Source organism: Phallusia mammillata, chromosome 2, assembly GCF_965637545.1.
Source record: "Phallusia mammillata chromosome 2, kaPhaMamm4.hap1.1, whole genome shotgun sequence".
NCBI lineage: Eukaryota > Metazoa > Chordata > Ascidiacea > Phlebobranchia > Ascidiidae > Phallusia > Phallusia mammillata.
The window spans coordinates 7642002-7659692 of NC_137253.1; the positions used below are offsets into that span (position 1 = coordinate 7642002).

At 38.1% G+C, this 17691-nt stretch overlaps 1 protein-coding gene across 1 annotated transcript; it reads left to right on the top strand.

The window, feature by feature from the left end:
* Positions 1-8613: 8613 nt before the first annotated feature.
* LOC145212902 (beta-1,3-glucan-binding protein-like) lies at positions 8614-16932 on the top strand. The gene is made up of 14 exons (XM_080081147.1): positions 8614-8694; positions 9365-9538; positions 11641-11770; positions 12373-12474; positions 12969-13094; positions 13361-13489; positions 13852-14114; positions 14509-14666; positions 14956-15060; positions 15252-15310; positions 15627-15744; positions 16222-16429; positions 16642-16781; positions 16851-16932. The coding sequence occupies exons 1-14, from the start codon at positions 8614-8616 to the stop codon at positions 16930-16932; spliced, it is 1875 nt and encodes a 624-aa protein (XP_079937273.1).
* Positions 16933-17691: the final 759 nt, after the last annotated feature.

Sequence of the window (17691 nt, forward strand, 5' to 3'; positions counted from 1 at the left end):
ACTTTCATTCATAAACAACCACGCAAGCCACGTAAACCCCGAGGCAAAGTATGCGTTTTGAATTCGCTACAGCGATAAATGCGTATCAGCCAACGCGTTCGTTTAGAAAATATTTGAAACAAGGGGTGAGCAATGAATTTTCTTCGGCTTTCGCCAGCACATTTGTTGCTAGTGAGCTCTAGGGTTGCCATCCGTTAGGATTTTCTCTCACATGTCAGGGAATTTAGTGTTTAAATCTGCTTTAGGGAGAAATGTTAAAATGTACTTAAAAGTCCGAAATTAAACAGAAAAATATTTATATACCGTATTTACTCGATTGTAAGCCGCCCTCGTTTATAAGCCGCCCTCGATTATAAACCGCATGTTGAGGTGTTAAAAAAATAATGTAAGCCGCCCTCGCTTGTAAGCCGCACACTGGAATTTAGATACTATTGTTTCATAATACATCTTTGTGTTATTACATAGTGTAACTATGTGCTCATATTTGTTAGTTACGTTGATAATTGTACCCTACAGCAGTGGTCGGCAACCGCCGGTCCGCGGCCCGGTACCGGTCCGCGAGGAGTTCGTTACAGGTCCGTATAATTTTTCAGGTTAAATGCTATAAAACTTTTGCCTATATTTCCCGGGGATGATAAACTAATTTAAGTGTTTTTATTGCTAAATATTTGTAGTTTTTTAATAACCGGTCCGCAATAAAATTTCACTTTCAAAAACGGTCCGCAGCGCAAAAAAGTTTGCCGACCCCTGCCCTACAGAACGTATATAGACGTATAATCTGTACTTGCATACAAGTTTTGAACCCAAAATACGTTAAAAAGTTGAAGTGTAGAAATTATATTGGTATAAAATTAAAATGTAAGCCGCCCTCGATTATAAGCCGCTCAAACGGCAGGTAAAAAACAATATAAGCCGCGGCTTACAATCGAGTAAATACGGTACTATGAAAATGAATGTACCAACGGTAAAAGTTTCTAGTATTTAACTACAACCGCGTCTATACCATGAAACGTAAAGAGGTTAACTGGCGGCGCGCAGGTTAACAAACAAGGTTACTGTTTCGTTTTGCAGTGGGTGTGCGCGCGTCACAATACCTGTTAGTTACTAGTTCTCTAACAATACGCGTTATATACACAAATACAAATCCGCGTCTCAAGAAAACACAGCATTCGATGCTACGTGGGAAAGTGGGAAATTTCATTTGCTTTAACTGCTGACGAAAATGGTTTGTCAAGTGTACCTAATATGCAAGGAACTAACTAACAACAAAAAGTCAAGGGTCGTGAGACATAAAAACGTTTTTACAGCGGCATTTTATTTCAAATTTAAAAAGAGCTTTTGTGGCTCCCAGTGTTTTTTTCTGTGTGAAATTGGTCCAAAAGATTGACGACCCCTGATATATGTGCTTATATTGTTTCAAGGATAGTAAAAGTAGTGACCTTAGCCTAATAAAGTAAACAGAAGTTTAGTAAAACTAAACAGAATCCTCCGCAGAAAGTTAATTGACAAGGATCAGAGCATCATATCTAACGTTTTCTCATGTCGCCGTCCGTGTGACTTTCAAATATTCTAAATTTATTCCGTAATAAAATTGTTTGGATCGCAAAAAAGGCTAACGCAACTATGATAAATTTTGTCAGCGATTGTGTACTATGATAAATTTTGTCAGGGATTGTGTCATAAAATATGGTAACCCTAAGCTAGTCTGAACACGCAAATGGATTTTTTGGTTCGGTTGTATTTACACTTGGTAGCAAGCTGGGCGGCCCTACTGCAATTTTCCAATGTAAAAACGCCCGTTCAATCTATTTCAACCTGTGTTTTTGCATGTTATCGTGGAAATTTTTCTTCAATATGTAGGCAAACAATCGCCTTTGTTTATTACTTGAAAATGAAGTAATGGGCCACTTCTTGTCACAGAATACTCATATGTTTATCTAATTTAAAAAAAGTCTGTCAATTTTACACATCTTAGACTCCTCGCAGTCCCTCTTAAATCGCTTGGCGGACCCCAGTTTGAGAACCGCTGAATTGTAGTAGAATTTCAGTTATTGAATTGAGTTTACTTCGCTTGGTGGACACATAGCGACACAATTGTACTAAAACAATCACCTAGCGGGAAATGGCTGCGTAACATTGAAACGTTGTGGAGCGCCACATATCTTTCGTGCTTTCAAAACGGTTATCTTACTTGGCCTCTAACGGTTGTTTTTTTGTCACACTAGACTGCTTTTTTTTTTTGTTCCCATAAGAAACGCACAAAATACATAATCGATATACGCTTTTTGAAGCAGAAAAATCAAATTGCAATGTAAAAAATATTTTTCTGTCACAAAATTGACTCCTTTTTTCTGTTGAGTCGCTTGAAGCGTGCTTTAACCACCTTCCTAAATGATTTCTCTCTTATACCGTACACAATCACATTCACGGCACTGAAAAAAGGTGGCAAGATTAAAGGGGTTTGAACAAGCAATACCTTTTTAAACGTGAGCAAATAAAGTTGTAGCCTATACCTGTTGGACATTGCCAGTAGGGTACAAATCATGGAGGCTGTGGATAAGAAGTTGCAATTGGTCAATGGCCCATACAGGAAGAACAAACAGACAGTAAGAGGACCTGTAAAATAGATTGATAGTTTTTTTGCAAAACACAGAGTTTTTTTATTGCAAGACGATGCCCATGACCAATTACACAATATAAATACAGCCAGTGATGGGATTCAGCCGGTTCGCACCGGTTCTACAGAACCGTCTCACGAAATTTTATGAAATCAACGAACCGGTTAGCATTACTGGTTCAGAGTTGCAAGTCGGGCCGGGCTTTTCGGGCCGGGTTCGGGTTCGGGCCGGGTTCGGGCTCAGATTTCGGGCCCGCTTGCAATTCTATACTGGTTACTCTCAATGGACTTTTGGTAACAGAACCGGCTAAAAAATATGGCCTTTGTGATAGAACTGGCTGACAAAAATGTAAACCCCATCACTACATACAATACGAAATGACTTACGGTCAAAAATTTAGATAAATGCACTTGCATCATTACACAAATAAAATTTATTTATTGCTCTATTTTAATTACACAAATAATGCTTTAAAGCAGCAAAATTGTACTTACATATAGTTACACTGAAACTTGCAAACATCATAGCAATCGTTTTGATAATCGCAAGCTCTTTCTTCAAATGTCCTTTCGCGTTTGCATGCAAACTCTTCTGAGACTTCTCAAGTTGACGGCGGACTTGTATCACAGTAACCACGAGGACAGTTGTCTACAAATGTAAATTTGTTTCTGATCAGAAATACCGAAAACTTCAAATAGGTCTATTTTAATTTGAAAAACAAACTCCAAACTAGCGTGTAACAAATCGTGTTTGCTGCGGGATTCGAACCCAACGTGGCGCATTACATTCCTGCGCAGAGTTGTCTAATTAAACCCGAATGTACAACCACATTTTTTTAACCACAAATTTGATAATTTGTGGAACTCTGAATGTGGCTTTCCTAATTGTGAAAACAGTCGAATTACCGAAACTTTCATAGCCGTGTTTTATGTATGTAGTCCAGTGGTTCCCAAACTTTTTCATATTTTTTTCAAAACGGTCCCTTTGCTATTATTTCGAGGGCTCGCGGTCCTTAAGCCTAAATGTGTATTTCACACAAACGAATGTTGATTGCAGGATTTTAGCTAGTTATGCAAAATTGCGCATAACAATCATCCAAAGACAGCATGTGACATCACAAACAGTAAAAAAACATTACGATTGTGCGCAAACAATTGCATTTTTTGATAGTTGTCATTCAATAAAGGCAATTGTTTAGCAATGGAGACAGTCGATTCTAAATTCTACTTAGATTTAAACTTATTTAGTGGCACAAACTGACGCCAAATAAGATTATAGAATTACTTCAACCGCTTCGCGGTCCCCCCAAAATTGCCTCACGGACCCCTAAAGGACCGCGGACCCCAGTTTGGGAACCGCTGATGTAGACAGATTGAACCAAATCTGGTACCTCGAAAAAACACCTCGCTACATTGGTGACACCAAGCGTCCAAAAACCTTATTTTTGCGATATGACAGAAGCTACGAACCCAGAGAATGCTGTAGCAGTAACGTTACCTACGTTTTGGACAGCTCAGCCACGAGTTTGGTTTCAGCAAGCGGAGGCACAGTTCGCTCTAAAAAGCATTACAGGAGATCTAACGAAGTACTATTATGTCGTTTCGGCTCTGGATCAGGACACAGCAAATGGTCTTATCGACCTATAGAAAACCCGCCAAACGCCGACAAATACGAGGCAACCAAGACACGTTTGGTAGAAACCTTTTGTTTTCGCGCCCACAGAGGGCCATGCGGTTACTTCACATGCCTCCTTTGGGCGACAAAATGTCATCCGCTTTAATGGATGACATGCTTGCATTACTTGGCGATGCAAAGGAATGTTTTGTTTTCCAACAACTTATATTGGAGCGATTGCCTGAGCGATCCGCGGCTATTGGACCGCATAGCTGATTCGATATGGTCAGGGAATCAGACGCCTACGGAACTCGCATTTTCCAACGTTCGGTACAATAACACTTTTACAGTACAGCAGTGCCGGTCCGCGACGAGTTCGTTACCGGGCCGTATATTTTTTCAGGTTAAATGCTAAAACAGTTTGCCCATGTATCTCAGGGATGATAAACTAATTTATGTGTTTTCATTGTTAAATATTTGTAGCTTCTTGAGGGCCGGTCCGCGACAAAATTTCGGTTTCAAAAACGGTCCGCAGTAGAAGAAAGGTTGCCGACCCCAACAGTACGGCATTCACAGTTGCAGGAGTTAAAAATATGTGCTTTTTAGTTCAGGTTGTTTTAGAACAGTGGTTCTCAAACTTTTTCATATTTTTTAAAAAACGGTCCCTTTGCCATTATTTCGAGGGCTCGCGGTCGTTAAGCCTAAATGTGTATCACATAAAAACGAAAGTTGATTGCACTATTTTAGCTAACTTAGTTATGCAAAATTTGCGCATAACAATCATCCAAAGACAGCATGTGACATCACAAACAGGACAAAACATTACAATTGTGCGCGAACAATTGCATTTTTGATAGTTGTCATTCAATAAAGGCCATTGTTTAGCAATGGAGACAGTCGATTCTCAATTCTACTTTGATTTAAACTTATTTAAAGGCACAAACTGACGCCAAATAAGATTATAGAATTACTTCAACCGCTTTGCGGTCCCCACAAAATTGCCTCACGGACCCCTAAAGGACCGCGGACCCCAGTTTGGGAACCGCTGTTTTAGAATGTCTTCCTAAATTTAAAAGTGGCGATTTCAAGTTGTAGCCTATTCATTTGTAGTTTATTCTTAATACAGACTTCAGACTATTTTTATGATAAATAAATGATTATTTTTTTTACTTACCACCAGAATGTATGGAATGAAGAAAGTTGAAATAATAACAGCCGCCAATTTTTGAGCTTTGAGCGCAACAGACGAAAGATGTTTAAAATGCAGAGTGGGTAAATACAAGAAGTTGGCCTGGTGGTAAGTGTATACCACGTTCTTCCCAATGAGAGCTATAAAACATTCAAACAGGATTAAAAATGTTTTGCAAGGCCCCATAAAATATATTAACAGCTAAATGAATCTTCTCAAATGACTTCAAAAAATGTTTTGGTAATTGTACTTCTGTAAGGTAAACAAGTGGTGTTATATCGCCTTGTACATATGTTTATGTTTTCTGTGTTTCCCGCCAGTAGCCTTGATTCCTGTGTATGACGCAGTGTTGTGCAACCTGATACATTGTCTGTCACACTATCGGTGATTGTGATGTCACAACTATGGCATTGTTTATTGGTATCACTTCTTGTAAGGGAGACCGCCTCGTGTTTATTAGTGACTGGAACTTACAGCGTCTGTATGCGTTTTTTAACTGGTCAATTATGTTTGTTTTTTGTGTAACGAACAGGAAAATTATGCTGTTTAAAAACTGATCGCTTGTATTTAAACGACTCCAGTCCTTTAATAGTTTGTTAAGCGTAATGTCATTGAAATTCTGTCTGTTGCCTTGTCTTAATTTGAACATGTTTGCAGAAACCGCCTTTTGACCCTTGTTCGTCGTGCTGCCGTACTTTCGAGCGCCATCACTCGGCCATATTGTAAATAAAGGAGTTCGTTATATAGCTCTTGAAGTTTGAGCGCAAGGAAAGGCGCGTTAAAGACAGTTTTAGGACAAGCGGTCGCCCCTGCTGTGCTGTCTGGAGCCGCATGGAGTCACGCCTTCCGATAACAAAAGACAGCGCAACAAGTGGTATGGTTGACTATAGATGACATGTTTTGGGTAATGTTTGCTCTAAAAACAGTTCGTCAAGTTTGCAAAAGTTTTGGCAGGTTTATAGTTACACTTCTTACACCCCTTCAACTTATGGAACAGACAAATCAATTGCTATTTTACTTATGTGAATTCCGGTATACAAGCGCCAAAAAATTTAAGCAGCAAAACAATAGTGTGGTCTGATTTTCTAAACAATTTGTAGGTTATAATTTTGTACACAGAATTTCATGAACTTTATTTGAAGTAGCATCAGTTAAAAGTTATGGTGCCTTACTTTTAGGTTTTGTGTTTTCTGATTTGACCAAAATGGTTTATATATTTTTATGTGCATAGTTATGCGGGTAGAGCTAACGCAGAAACTCACAGTACACAGGTTTGCTAAATTCCGGTAAGGTAGCGCACGCAAATACTTTAAATGTCATTTGTGTAAAACAGCAGTCATAAAAACCTGATCGGGATTCGTCCCCGGGAGTGTCCTAGGTTCGAACCCCGTGAAAAAAATGCTGTACACAAAGAAAATGCTGACGCTTAGGGGCATTATGGTTGGTCTGAGGTTTCATAACAATAGTAACAACAAAATAAAATCAACCTACAAACCCTGTTCTTTAGGTTAAATTTGGTTCTTAACCCTATACCAGTATCACGGTTAGTTTAAATAAATGTGGTCTTTACGCCATCTATCGGTATTTAGCAAACCTTTACTACTCTGTGTTAGTAGCTTTATTGGTCATGAGGTGCACTGGAAGACATAGGCGCCGAGTAGGCGGTGGCGGGGTGGCGCCGCCACTTTGGGTTTTTAAAGCACGGTGGCGGCCACCGTGGATATTTTGGTTAGTTTGTAGCGGTAACGTACGAAATATCGTCAAATCTGAAAAAAATTAGGAACAATTTTGCTTTAAAACAAACGTTCTGGTGATACAGCCACAAAACGTACCTTAAAACTGCAACCTGTTTTGGTTAGTGCTTTGTTTATGACGTCTAACACACAATTGTCTGCCAGTGAATGTTGGGCCATTGTTGTGTACAATGTGATTTAATAAATGGTTAAACTTGACAAAACATTTCTTAAACGTTGCTAAGCCAAAGATAAACGTCACAGCAACGTGTTGCAATTGCGAACTAAACATTATTTTTGCGAACTAAACAGATTTTGACGAACGTTGCATTCTATAGGAAGTTTGTTTGACTTTGAATTTGAGTTCTTGTGGTTGCACGCATTAGCGACGTCACATAAAGTGACGTCATGTCTTATGTCCGCCACCTTGCATTTTTGTAAAACTCGGCGCCTATGCTGGAAAAACCAACTTACCAGGAAGACACGCAGACATGAGTGACACGCTCCATATAAGCAAAAACGAGACCCATAAATGACGAATCCCATTCGCCCTGTACCACAAGGGCCAATTGATAGCCACAAACCGGTAGGAGCTGAGCAACAGAAGGTGATACATTGAACTGGTGTAACCGAAGGAGAATAGAAATCCGAAGAGATACGACGTTGGTTTGTTCTTCGACGATGCTGTTCTTATGGCATGGTCTACCGCGGTTTGATGCAAGGTTGCCCAGACGTTTGGAACGAGTGCAGCCCCAATTACTATACCTGAATAAAAAATAGCTGACTTGTTATGTGGAGAAACTTACTACCCTGACCTTGATTTTGTTCAATTTTACTGTACTATATAGCGTAGCCTAATTTGTAGCAACCAACTGAGCCATAAAAAAAAAACGATGACAAGTCGAAAATCTAGTGATGTTGTACCTTGGAAAAGTACCTTGGCCCCTATTCTAGTATCTATAGACCCCAAGATAAACTACCGAAAAATTGAAATCTCACATACGAAACAAAACAAACGTTTCGAACAAATCTTTGCATTTATAGGAGCCATGACATATCACATGTCATATATTTTTCACATTCTCTTTTATAATTCCACAAAATCTCGGCGCAAAAACATACGTTGGTTTGTTACGAAACACCGGATGCTAGAGGAAGAAGATAGACGTTTTGCAATTGTCGAAAATAAGACAAAAACGACTCAAGTCAAAAACAAGGACATTTCTTAGAAATAAGGACAATAGTTTTTTTCTGAGACATTGCCCTTTAAAATAAGGTATGACGACCCTGTATCTATGACTTACGAATTTTGCGATAAAGGTACTCCTACTACTTACCTACTGTTAAGTCAGAAATACACATCGAAAATCGGATATAATTTATGTTGTTTTTCGTCGATTTTCCTCCACGTACGATTGACGTCATGATTGACAGGTTTCCGACGCAAATAATCAACATAATGATAATCGCTACAGTGATGAAGAATCCCGCTCCAACGGGACTGCAAGTGGGACAGTTGGCAAATGTTGTATTAGCACAAGTAAGTCCTGATCCTTGTGAGCAGAACCCGGGTCCAATGCATTGTAAGATAGGAATTACTCCACTTATGGTGGAATTGTACAAAGAATTGTTCAGGAATACTGCTGGTATCGGAATGTGTGATGCCATGTGATGTGGACAAATAGTGCAACTCAGGAGCTAAAAGGTGGTCTGCGAAATATGTTTTGATGATTTTGTTTAACTGAAGTAACTAAACACAATTTGTTTTTGCTGAAAAATTTAAACCTGTAAAAACATGTATTTAGTAGATAAACTCTAAAAAACGTTTAAAGTATGTTTTACATAGATTGTTTTCAGTAATTTTACCTTTTCGCATCAGTTTAATTTATTAATGACTATACTGCCAAAACAGAGCCAACTTCGTTAGTACAGCTATGTTGAAATAAACGTTGCACAAAATCACTGTTGGATTTTCATTTTGTCTCCACAGTTGCATTTAATATGATCAATTTATCTATACAGTATAGATTTTATAACAATATTTTATGAATATGTACAACGTAGCATTATGTTATGTGTAATGCACTCATAACTGAATAAACATTGCCAAAAAAGATTTACTTGTAAAACAGTGATCGATAAATATAACATCTGACAAGCATTTGTAAACTTTACAAAACTAACTTTCCCAAAACAGCTTTTCACTTCAGACACAACTTCCCTACAAGTACATGATCACTAACAACATCAGATACGTGTGTCCTGTTTCCAACCACAGCTCTGCAAAGACACAGCCATCTCACGTAACAGCTCTTTGTTTCGTCGACTCTTCCCTGTCGTCCGCTTCCTACAACGATCTGTCAAGTAGCGTAAACCGCACCGAGGTACTTTGCACTTGTCACGGCCACTATATCTTCGAGAGAGCCTTGCAGAAGCCATTCGTGATTTCATTGAACGGTTTACTGGAAGAAAAATGTCGTCCCCCTTTCGAAGAGTAGAAAGATGTGTATTAAAAAAAATGATTCTTTGAACATGTGATTTTGGTCGTCTTATATTTGTTTATTTTATCAACACCATTTTTAGCTCTTCCAGCAGCTGTATATTATAATATGCCGACGTTTCGATGTCCCATACAAGACATCTTCATCAGGGTATTGACACAAATTGAAAACACAAAGCAACCAGGGCGGTAAAACACACATACAAAACGCAGTTACATTATGCCCGGCAGGAACAGTTTATTCTTTGTTTGGTTTGGTTTATGCTACGGTTTTGCTAAGCAATAAAATACTTCTACTTTTGGACCACTTTGTCAAGCGATTAAAACTTTAGCTTTATTGATTCGATCAATTAATCTCCAGAAAAAAATAATTACATTTTAACTGACACAAATGTCAAAAAGGTTTTTTACAAACGCTTTAATGATAAAAACCGGTGTGTTTTACAATAAATTGTCTAAACGATTTTTTTTACTCCTAAACATATTTTAGATTTGTACATTTTGGGGAATTTCTGTTGGTAAATATGATGGTAAAATATATTCGTTAAACTCCTTGCCCATTATGAGCAGGGTTGCCATACCGTCCTTATTTCTAAGATTTGTCCTTATTTTTGACTTGCGTCCTTTTTTTGTCTTATTTTCAACAATTACAAGGAATAAACTTAGTGAAATGACAGTCAAATCCCTGCTATAAGTAAAAGTAAACCTAGACCTGAGCTGTCATCAGATGCACGAAGTATTCTTTATAAACAAGGAGTTGCTGGAACAGATTTTTCTGGTCCAAATATTGCATGTGATATGTCAAGGCTCGTAGAAATGCAAAAATTCGTTCGAAAACGTTTGTTTCGTTTCGTATGAAAAGTTAATTTTTCGGTTGTCCTTATTTTTGGTTTCATGTCGATCCTGATTATGAGAGATATGTGGAACGGATCTTTGTAATTAAAAATGTTTTTGAAGCGTTGCTGTGAATATATGTACGGGTGGGTGTATGTAACTTAGCAGGTACATAATGGTACATAAGTCTGTTAAAGGTTACACAAACATATATTGTCAATTTAGTTGCTTTTTATACCTCACCTTGCTGCACGATTCTTACAGACACAGCAATAACCAAACAAAGACGAGACAGCTAATGACGTGTATACATACTAAGTGTTTTTCAAGCACATACATTCTGTGTCCAAAGCAACAAAGAATAAAGAATATGTACTTTTTAAACTTTGTCATGGTAAGCCATGTCAAACATTACGTTGCTAATACTGACGTCAACAACATGTGCTACATTTCCCACCCATTCTAACAAGTTATATCGTCTACCGCTCTACCAGTCTGCAACAGGCTAAGTCCATAATGGAAAGGAAATTTTTGTTAAGAATAATATAGCTCTATTTTTTTAAAGAAAGGTGTTTTCTTCTGGTGAATTCAACAATAAGATTGTTTTATATTGTCGCCTGGTTTATGGTTTCATATTTATATTTTAGCACCATTATTCCATACGTTTCGTTTGTTTCAAAATAGAGATGTACCGAATATTCGGTTTGCTGAATTTATTCAGCCGAATCGGCCATGTTACTAAGATTCGGTTTCGGCTGAATAATTTGTTGCGATTTGGCCAAAACCGAATCTTTTGCGAACACAAACTAAAAACGTTTAAGGTGTCTTTTCTGCTTAGTAAGGTACCACGCAATCAAACTACGCCATAAGTAAACCGCGTCAAGTATTATGTATTATAATGCATTTGTTTATCGTTTTTTGCAATTCATTCGCAGGCTGGCTATCATACCTGAGGCAATGTTAAACCCCACAGAACTCAAATTATGACGAAACACAAGTATTCTGCACTATTCGCCCGGTACAAACGCGTTTTCATATCAAACGCGTAGTGTACGACTTCGCGTGACGCCTTAAATTATTTGATTCCATTTCGGCCGAACCGAAAATTATCCGATTCGTTACATTTCTAGTTCAAACTGTTGTTTTTTGCAGGTCTACACAATGAACTTAACATTGTTGTTGTCACTTTTGTGTTGCCTAGCAACGTGGTGTCATGGTTACACCGTCGTGCAACCAGAGATTTCGCTGATGGAGCCACAAGGACTTCGTTTCGCTTATCCGGGTGAGTTTTATGACTTCCTCAGCTTTAATGTAAGTTACAATTTCGGAAGGTCGGTGGTTCCAATCTTGCCTCGGTCACAAAACCGACAGAAACAAATTTGAAATAATAACAGTTGAAAAACAACAAGTAAACAATATTGGAACTAATGTAACTGGAACATAAATATAAAACAAACAGTTTTATTGAATATCGATTTTATCGGAAAAGTAAAGAGACATACAGTCAGTGGTGGGATTCAGCCGGTTCGCACCGGTTCTATAGAACCGTCTCACGAAATTTTATGAGATCAGCGAGCCGGTTAGCATAACTGGTTACTGTCAATGGACTTTTGTAACAGAACCGGCTGAAAAAATATGACGTTTGGGATAGAACCGGCTGACAAAAATTTGAATCCCACCACTGGTAACAGCCAATATAATTTAAGTTCGTATGAACATCTGCTTGTTTGTCTTTAATCACATTTTTGCACTACTGTATCATACAGTCTGTTACTCTCTAGACCACAAACGAGTTAATTTTGTCAACTATAGAGAATCTCTTCTCTTCCTACAGTTGTAATGTAGCTTAATTGACACTTGACCCAAACCATTTATTTTAAACAGATGACGGTGGCGTAAGTCAAGTCTCTTATCACTACAACATCAATAAACCCCTGGCTGGTGTAGCAGGTAGTGACTATGCCGCTGACGTCAACTCTGCACAAGGTATAGGATGATTGAAAGCATTGTTCCTGTTGTGGTATTGTTGCTTATGATTAACTCACTTGCTAGGAAATGCGCTCTTTAGCATTGTATTGCATCATTTGCTGTAATACAGTCTCGGGTCTGCTTACTACTTTGCTCTTTTGTGCCACTTTTCCAGTAGCATGAGTTTGGGTGATCAATCGTCGTTTTTTTAACAGCGAAGGCCAATTTTAAATAGAAAATAAACATGATGGTTGGAAGGAATCGTATTAACCTTTCAGTTTTTAAGTTAAGATGCCCCCTTAAAACATAACTAAATGAATGATTTAAAAAATAGAGTAATTTGTACATATACAAAAACCCAAGACGAATCGTTCAAGTACAAAAATTTTGACATTCGTATTTCACACCTTTATAACCCCCCACCCAAAACACCTTTTAAATTGCTTTTTTCGTCACATGTTTGGTGCCAATTATACCGTAACGTGTTTGCAATGCATTGATGTTGTGTCCAGGTGGTTACTTTGTTTGGGAAAACACGAACGTGAATCTTGTACCCGGTGATACTGTGAGTTACTGGATCAACGTCATCGCTTCTGGCGGAGGTTACGATTTGACTGACCAAATATGGGTGGCACCATGTAAGAGTTCTGACTACAAATGCAAACCTCTAAAGTCTAAACTAACGGCTCTTAACCTTTAAATTATTGTAATTTCTGATAACAACCCTTTTTCAAAAAACTAAAAGTACCAACCATGACGTCATAAAAGGATGACGTCACGGAACTAAACTATGACAATGTAATTACCCCATCTGCAAAATGTTAAAATAACCCATAGGGGTAATTACCCATGGGTTATGAACCACTGCTCTTGACAATGCTGAATAAGATTTTCTTGTTGTTAGACCCCACCACTACTGTACCACCGACACAACCACCATCAACCACACAACCACCATCAACCACTCAGCAACCAGACACCGAACCACCTGTAACCAACGAACCACCAACTCCTTCTACCACAACTTCGTCAGGTGATGCGTGCTGTTTTAATTGGGATCTCGCGCAAAGGATATCGGTTTAAAAATGACGGGTTGTCTCGTTTATTCTTTGCTGGAATGAAAATGAGCATTGGAATGATGATTTTATAAAACAAAACCTCGTAAAAACTTTGTAAAGTTTAAGAGGTCGACTTGCGTATTCATGCATGTGAACATATTTTCTCCGTAAAGCTGTCTATGCCGAACTTGCATTCAAATGTGTTGTTTATTTCGACAATGATTTAATAACTTGAACTCTGAGCCATTTTTTCAAACAAACAAAGGTATACGTTAAGTCCTATCAGGACATTATTTTATCAGATATACAACAACCAAAAATTTGATTGATGTTTAAGGAGGAACTGGAGGAGGTACTGGAAGCGGAGGAGGAACAGTTATCGTTGATGGGTGCTCCTCCTATCCATGCGATAGTTCCGTATGTGACATGAACCAAGCTCCATGCAACGGACTCATATTTGAAGAGACTTGGGACACCTTCAACTTAGAACGATGGCAGCATGAGCTTACTATGTCTGGAGGTGGAAACTGGGAATTCCAGATGTACACTAACAACAGGAGCAACAGTTATGTCAGGGATAACACTCTGTTCATTAAACCGGTACGTTTCTTTTTTCAATTGGTGCAGTGCAAATTTTGACTACTGAATTTTGCATTTATGGTCGGTAGAGTCTAGTTTTCGTTTTCATGTATGGTTACTAATTATTAATACTCCTGCAAAGCAACATATTTAAACAAAGAGTGTGTTGTGAGATTTGGAATTTGCTGTTTGACAACACTCAATCTCAGTAAATGAAATATAGACGACTTTAGCTGACTTGTGTCACTTGAGAACATGACTTAAGTTAGGGTACTCAAACCTAAAATAAAAGTTTGGAGTATAAAGGTTTGAGCACATATCTACTTTTGAGTGTTTCTCGCAATTTCGAAACAATTTTTCTTCAGAGTATCATAAGTCGCGACCACTCTTACCGCTAGATGTCCAAAATTTTTAGACATTGACTGCCGACAACTTCGGGGAGGCCTTCCTCTCAACGGGAACAGTTGATATGTGGGGAAGCACACCGGCCGATTTCTGCACAGCCAACTCTTTCTGGGGATGCATGAGAACTGGAACTGGCACTAACTACATCAACCCAGCCAAATCAGCAAGGTGCAATGAGAACACTAACGATATAAACAAAAACAAAAACGTTCACTGACAAAATCCTAATTCAAAACCCAAAATTTTTTGTACATGATGGATTGATAAAGCCTCAATGACTAGGATTTTAATATCCGATTGTATTAACAAAGCTCGCATCAAGCCTGTAGAAGTTGTTAAAATGTTGTTGAGTGTCAAGTCAGGCTCGAAAACAGCCCGTTTTATGCTAATTTAGGCCCAATTCTGTAAAGACTTTTTTAAGGTTCAGTCGTGTAATTTTACCCTTTCTTTCACTTAGAATTCGCACAGTGAACTCGTTCAGCTTCAAGTACGGTCGTGTTGATGTTGAAGCCAAAATGCCGACAGGGGATTGGCTCTGGCCTGCAATCTGGATGCTTCCCAAGTGAGCAAAATAAATAATAACAAAGTTTTGATGTATGATACAAAAACTCGACAAAGCGAAAACTTGGTATTCGAAAGGAAATACTCGAAAATTTACATTTAGCTATTACCAACTGAAAAACTTTTAGGTGTGTTATTCTATGTGTTAAATTTTGGAACTAAAATGTTTATATATTTCACTGTACTTATTAGAACCAACCGTTACGGTCAATGGCCCGCTTCTGGTGAAATGGACATCATCGAATCAAGAGGTAAAGTTATAAACTTTCTCCAAAAGAAACTAAATTACAATTCTTGCCCTACATGTTGCTAGCACGGGGTCAAACACAAGTAGGAGAGATAATTTTGGTAGCCAAAATACGACAAGATTCTACATTAATTTTTAATAAACATATTTTTCTGAAATCACTCACCCTTCTAAGTAGCTAACACAATGTGTTTATGTGTACCGAATATACTTTTACAAGCCCTTTCGTTCTCGTTGAGTGTTTTCCTGGAAAATTGATCTGTTAAATTCACAACGGGCCAGTTACTTTCTCAATAAAGTGTATTCTGTTTTTTCCACAGGCAACTCCAACCTTAAGGACAGCTCAGGTGTTTCGCACGGAAATGACGCAATGGGATCCACAATGCACTGGGGCCCGTACTGGCCATTGAATGGTTACACCAAGACTACCACTGAACAGTAAGTAGATTTGGTTTAGATTTGATTTTAGTTGCCTACAGCGTCCGGAATCTCGTAATATCCTATCCTAGAGTCATTGTCATGCTCATGACCACTTGTGACAGTACATATCTATCCCATTGCCTGCTTTAACGTTTCGTAAAAAATAGACAAATACTGTACTATTTGCTCTTTGAACAAGCTTTTCATAGATTCTTTGAACAAAACTTAAAAAATATAACTTAAGTACCTCGGACCAGTCTTTCTTTAGTGCACTAACGTTGCTAAATAGTTGCAAGTTCTTTTAGTTATTTTGTAGCATATACATTGCTTATATATTTAAATATATTTAAATTTTATAGTTGGTGCTGATTAAGTCATATCCTCCACCACCAAATCTCGTGTGGTAATGTAACTATCACAGTTCTGTTGTACATTGATCGTCTTTTAACAGTCCTTCAAAAGGTATGACTTAACTACACTAGTTTCGCTTTTTAGACATGGTACTTATGCCAGTGAGTTCCACAAGTACTCGGTTGATTGGAAGAAGGACTCTATTGCGTTTTACATTGACGATAATGAGATCCTAAAGGTCGATCCTGGTGATGCCGGTTTCTGGGAGTTCGGTGACTTTGATACCGAGGCTCCAGGTTCATTTAATCCGTGGGAGGGCACTAACAACAAAATGACACCATTTGATCAAGAGGTAACAAGATCGTTAATAAATTCTTCCCTTAGAGTACGAAATGGTAGAACTGTTGGGCATCGCAGGGACATAATGCGTTCCAAAGTGTATCGAAATGTTTTTTTTTCAATTTCGAACAAAACCGGTTTGAATATTCGTTTTAGCTGGTAATTTGAGCATTAAAGAATTATGATTAATTTGCCTCACTACCTGTGCCATTATTTTCTTTGTAGTTTTACTTGATTATCAACTTGGCTGTCGGAGGTACAAACGGTTTCTTCCCAGATGAATGGATAAATGGCAACGGGGCAAAACCATGGAACAACGCTTCACCAACAGCTATGAGAGACTTTTGGAATGGAAAGAACTCATGGCATGAATACTTTATTCTCTTAAAAAAGTGTTTTCATTGCTTTTGTGACCGGGAAATTTTTGTTTACAGGTATCCAACATGGCAACCTGATGTAAACAATGGTGAAAACGCAGCTCTTCAAGTGAAGACCATTCGCGTTTGGGCAAACTAATCGCCGTAATAAAAGCGAAACCAGCCTGAAAGTTGTTATTTGTCATACAAGAATCAGTTGATTCTCAAAATAATTTCTATTGCAAAAATTCAGAAAAGTCGCGTGTTTATTAGCTGGAGTCTTTGCAACTGTTGACCCTCTATGTAGCAAGTTTTTATCAGCACACCAAACATCTTCAAATACTCCTAACGCGTTATCAATTGAAGAAACCTGAAAAACCTTTAAAAATGTGGCAACAAATCCAAGCACTTGTAATGATGACAATTCCTAAATTATTTTTATTTAATTTTTGAAAAACAACACGTAAAATCGATAATGTGATTTTTTTAAATTCCAAGAGAAAGGTGTCCCCTGAAGCAGGGTTCTTTAACATGGGCGATATTGGGGCCTCTAGGGGAGCATCGTATAGCAGATAGTGTTATATCGATGTCTCAGACTAAAATAAGTTTGTGATGCAGGTGTTTTTGGGAGGTGGATTTGTGTATCCAATTCCATTTTATTTTATGGTTGGAAAGCAGAGTTGCAACTCTGAAGGCCCTTTTAGCGCCGAATTCGGGATTGATTTTAAATACAACGGGATTAAATCGGGTTTAAATTTACACTCGGCATCATGTTTGTCGTGTTTTTAATAACTTTTGGGGCTAATTCGGGCTTTTTTTTCAACAAACATTTAGATTCAGGCTTGTGGTTTAGATTCTTACAATTAGCCTGCTCTGGAAAAAAATCGACTCGTAAAAACAAGAAAATAGCCGCTGTGAA

What these genes read in the sequence shown, in the direction of transcription:
- LOC145212902 (XM_080081147.1), top strand. Translation starts at nt 8,614, where the DNA reads ATGATAATCGCTACAGTGATGAAGAATCCCGCTCCAACGGGACTGCAA. An exon ending in TTCTACCACAACTTCGTCAG is followed by an intron (nt 13,490 to 13,851) that starts GTGATGCGTGCT and finishes TTGATGTTTAAG; the next exon opens with GAGGAACTGGAGGAGGTACT. An exon ending in AACCCAGCCAAATCAGCAAG is followed by an intron (nt 14,667 to 14,955) that starts GTGCAATGAGAA and finishes TCTTTCACTTAG; the next exon opens with AATTCGCACAGTGAACTCGT.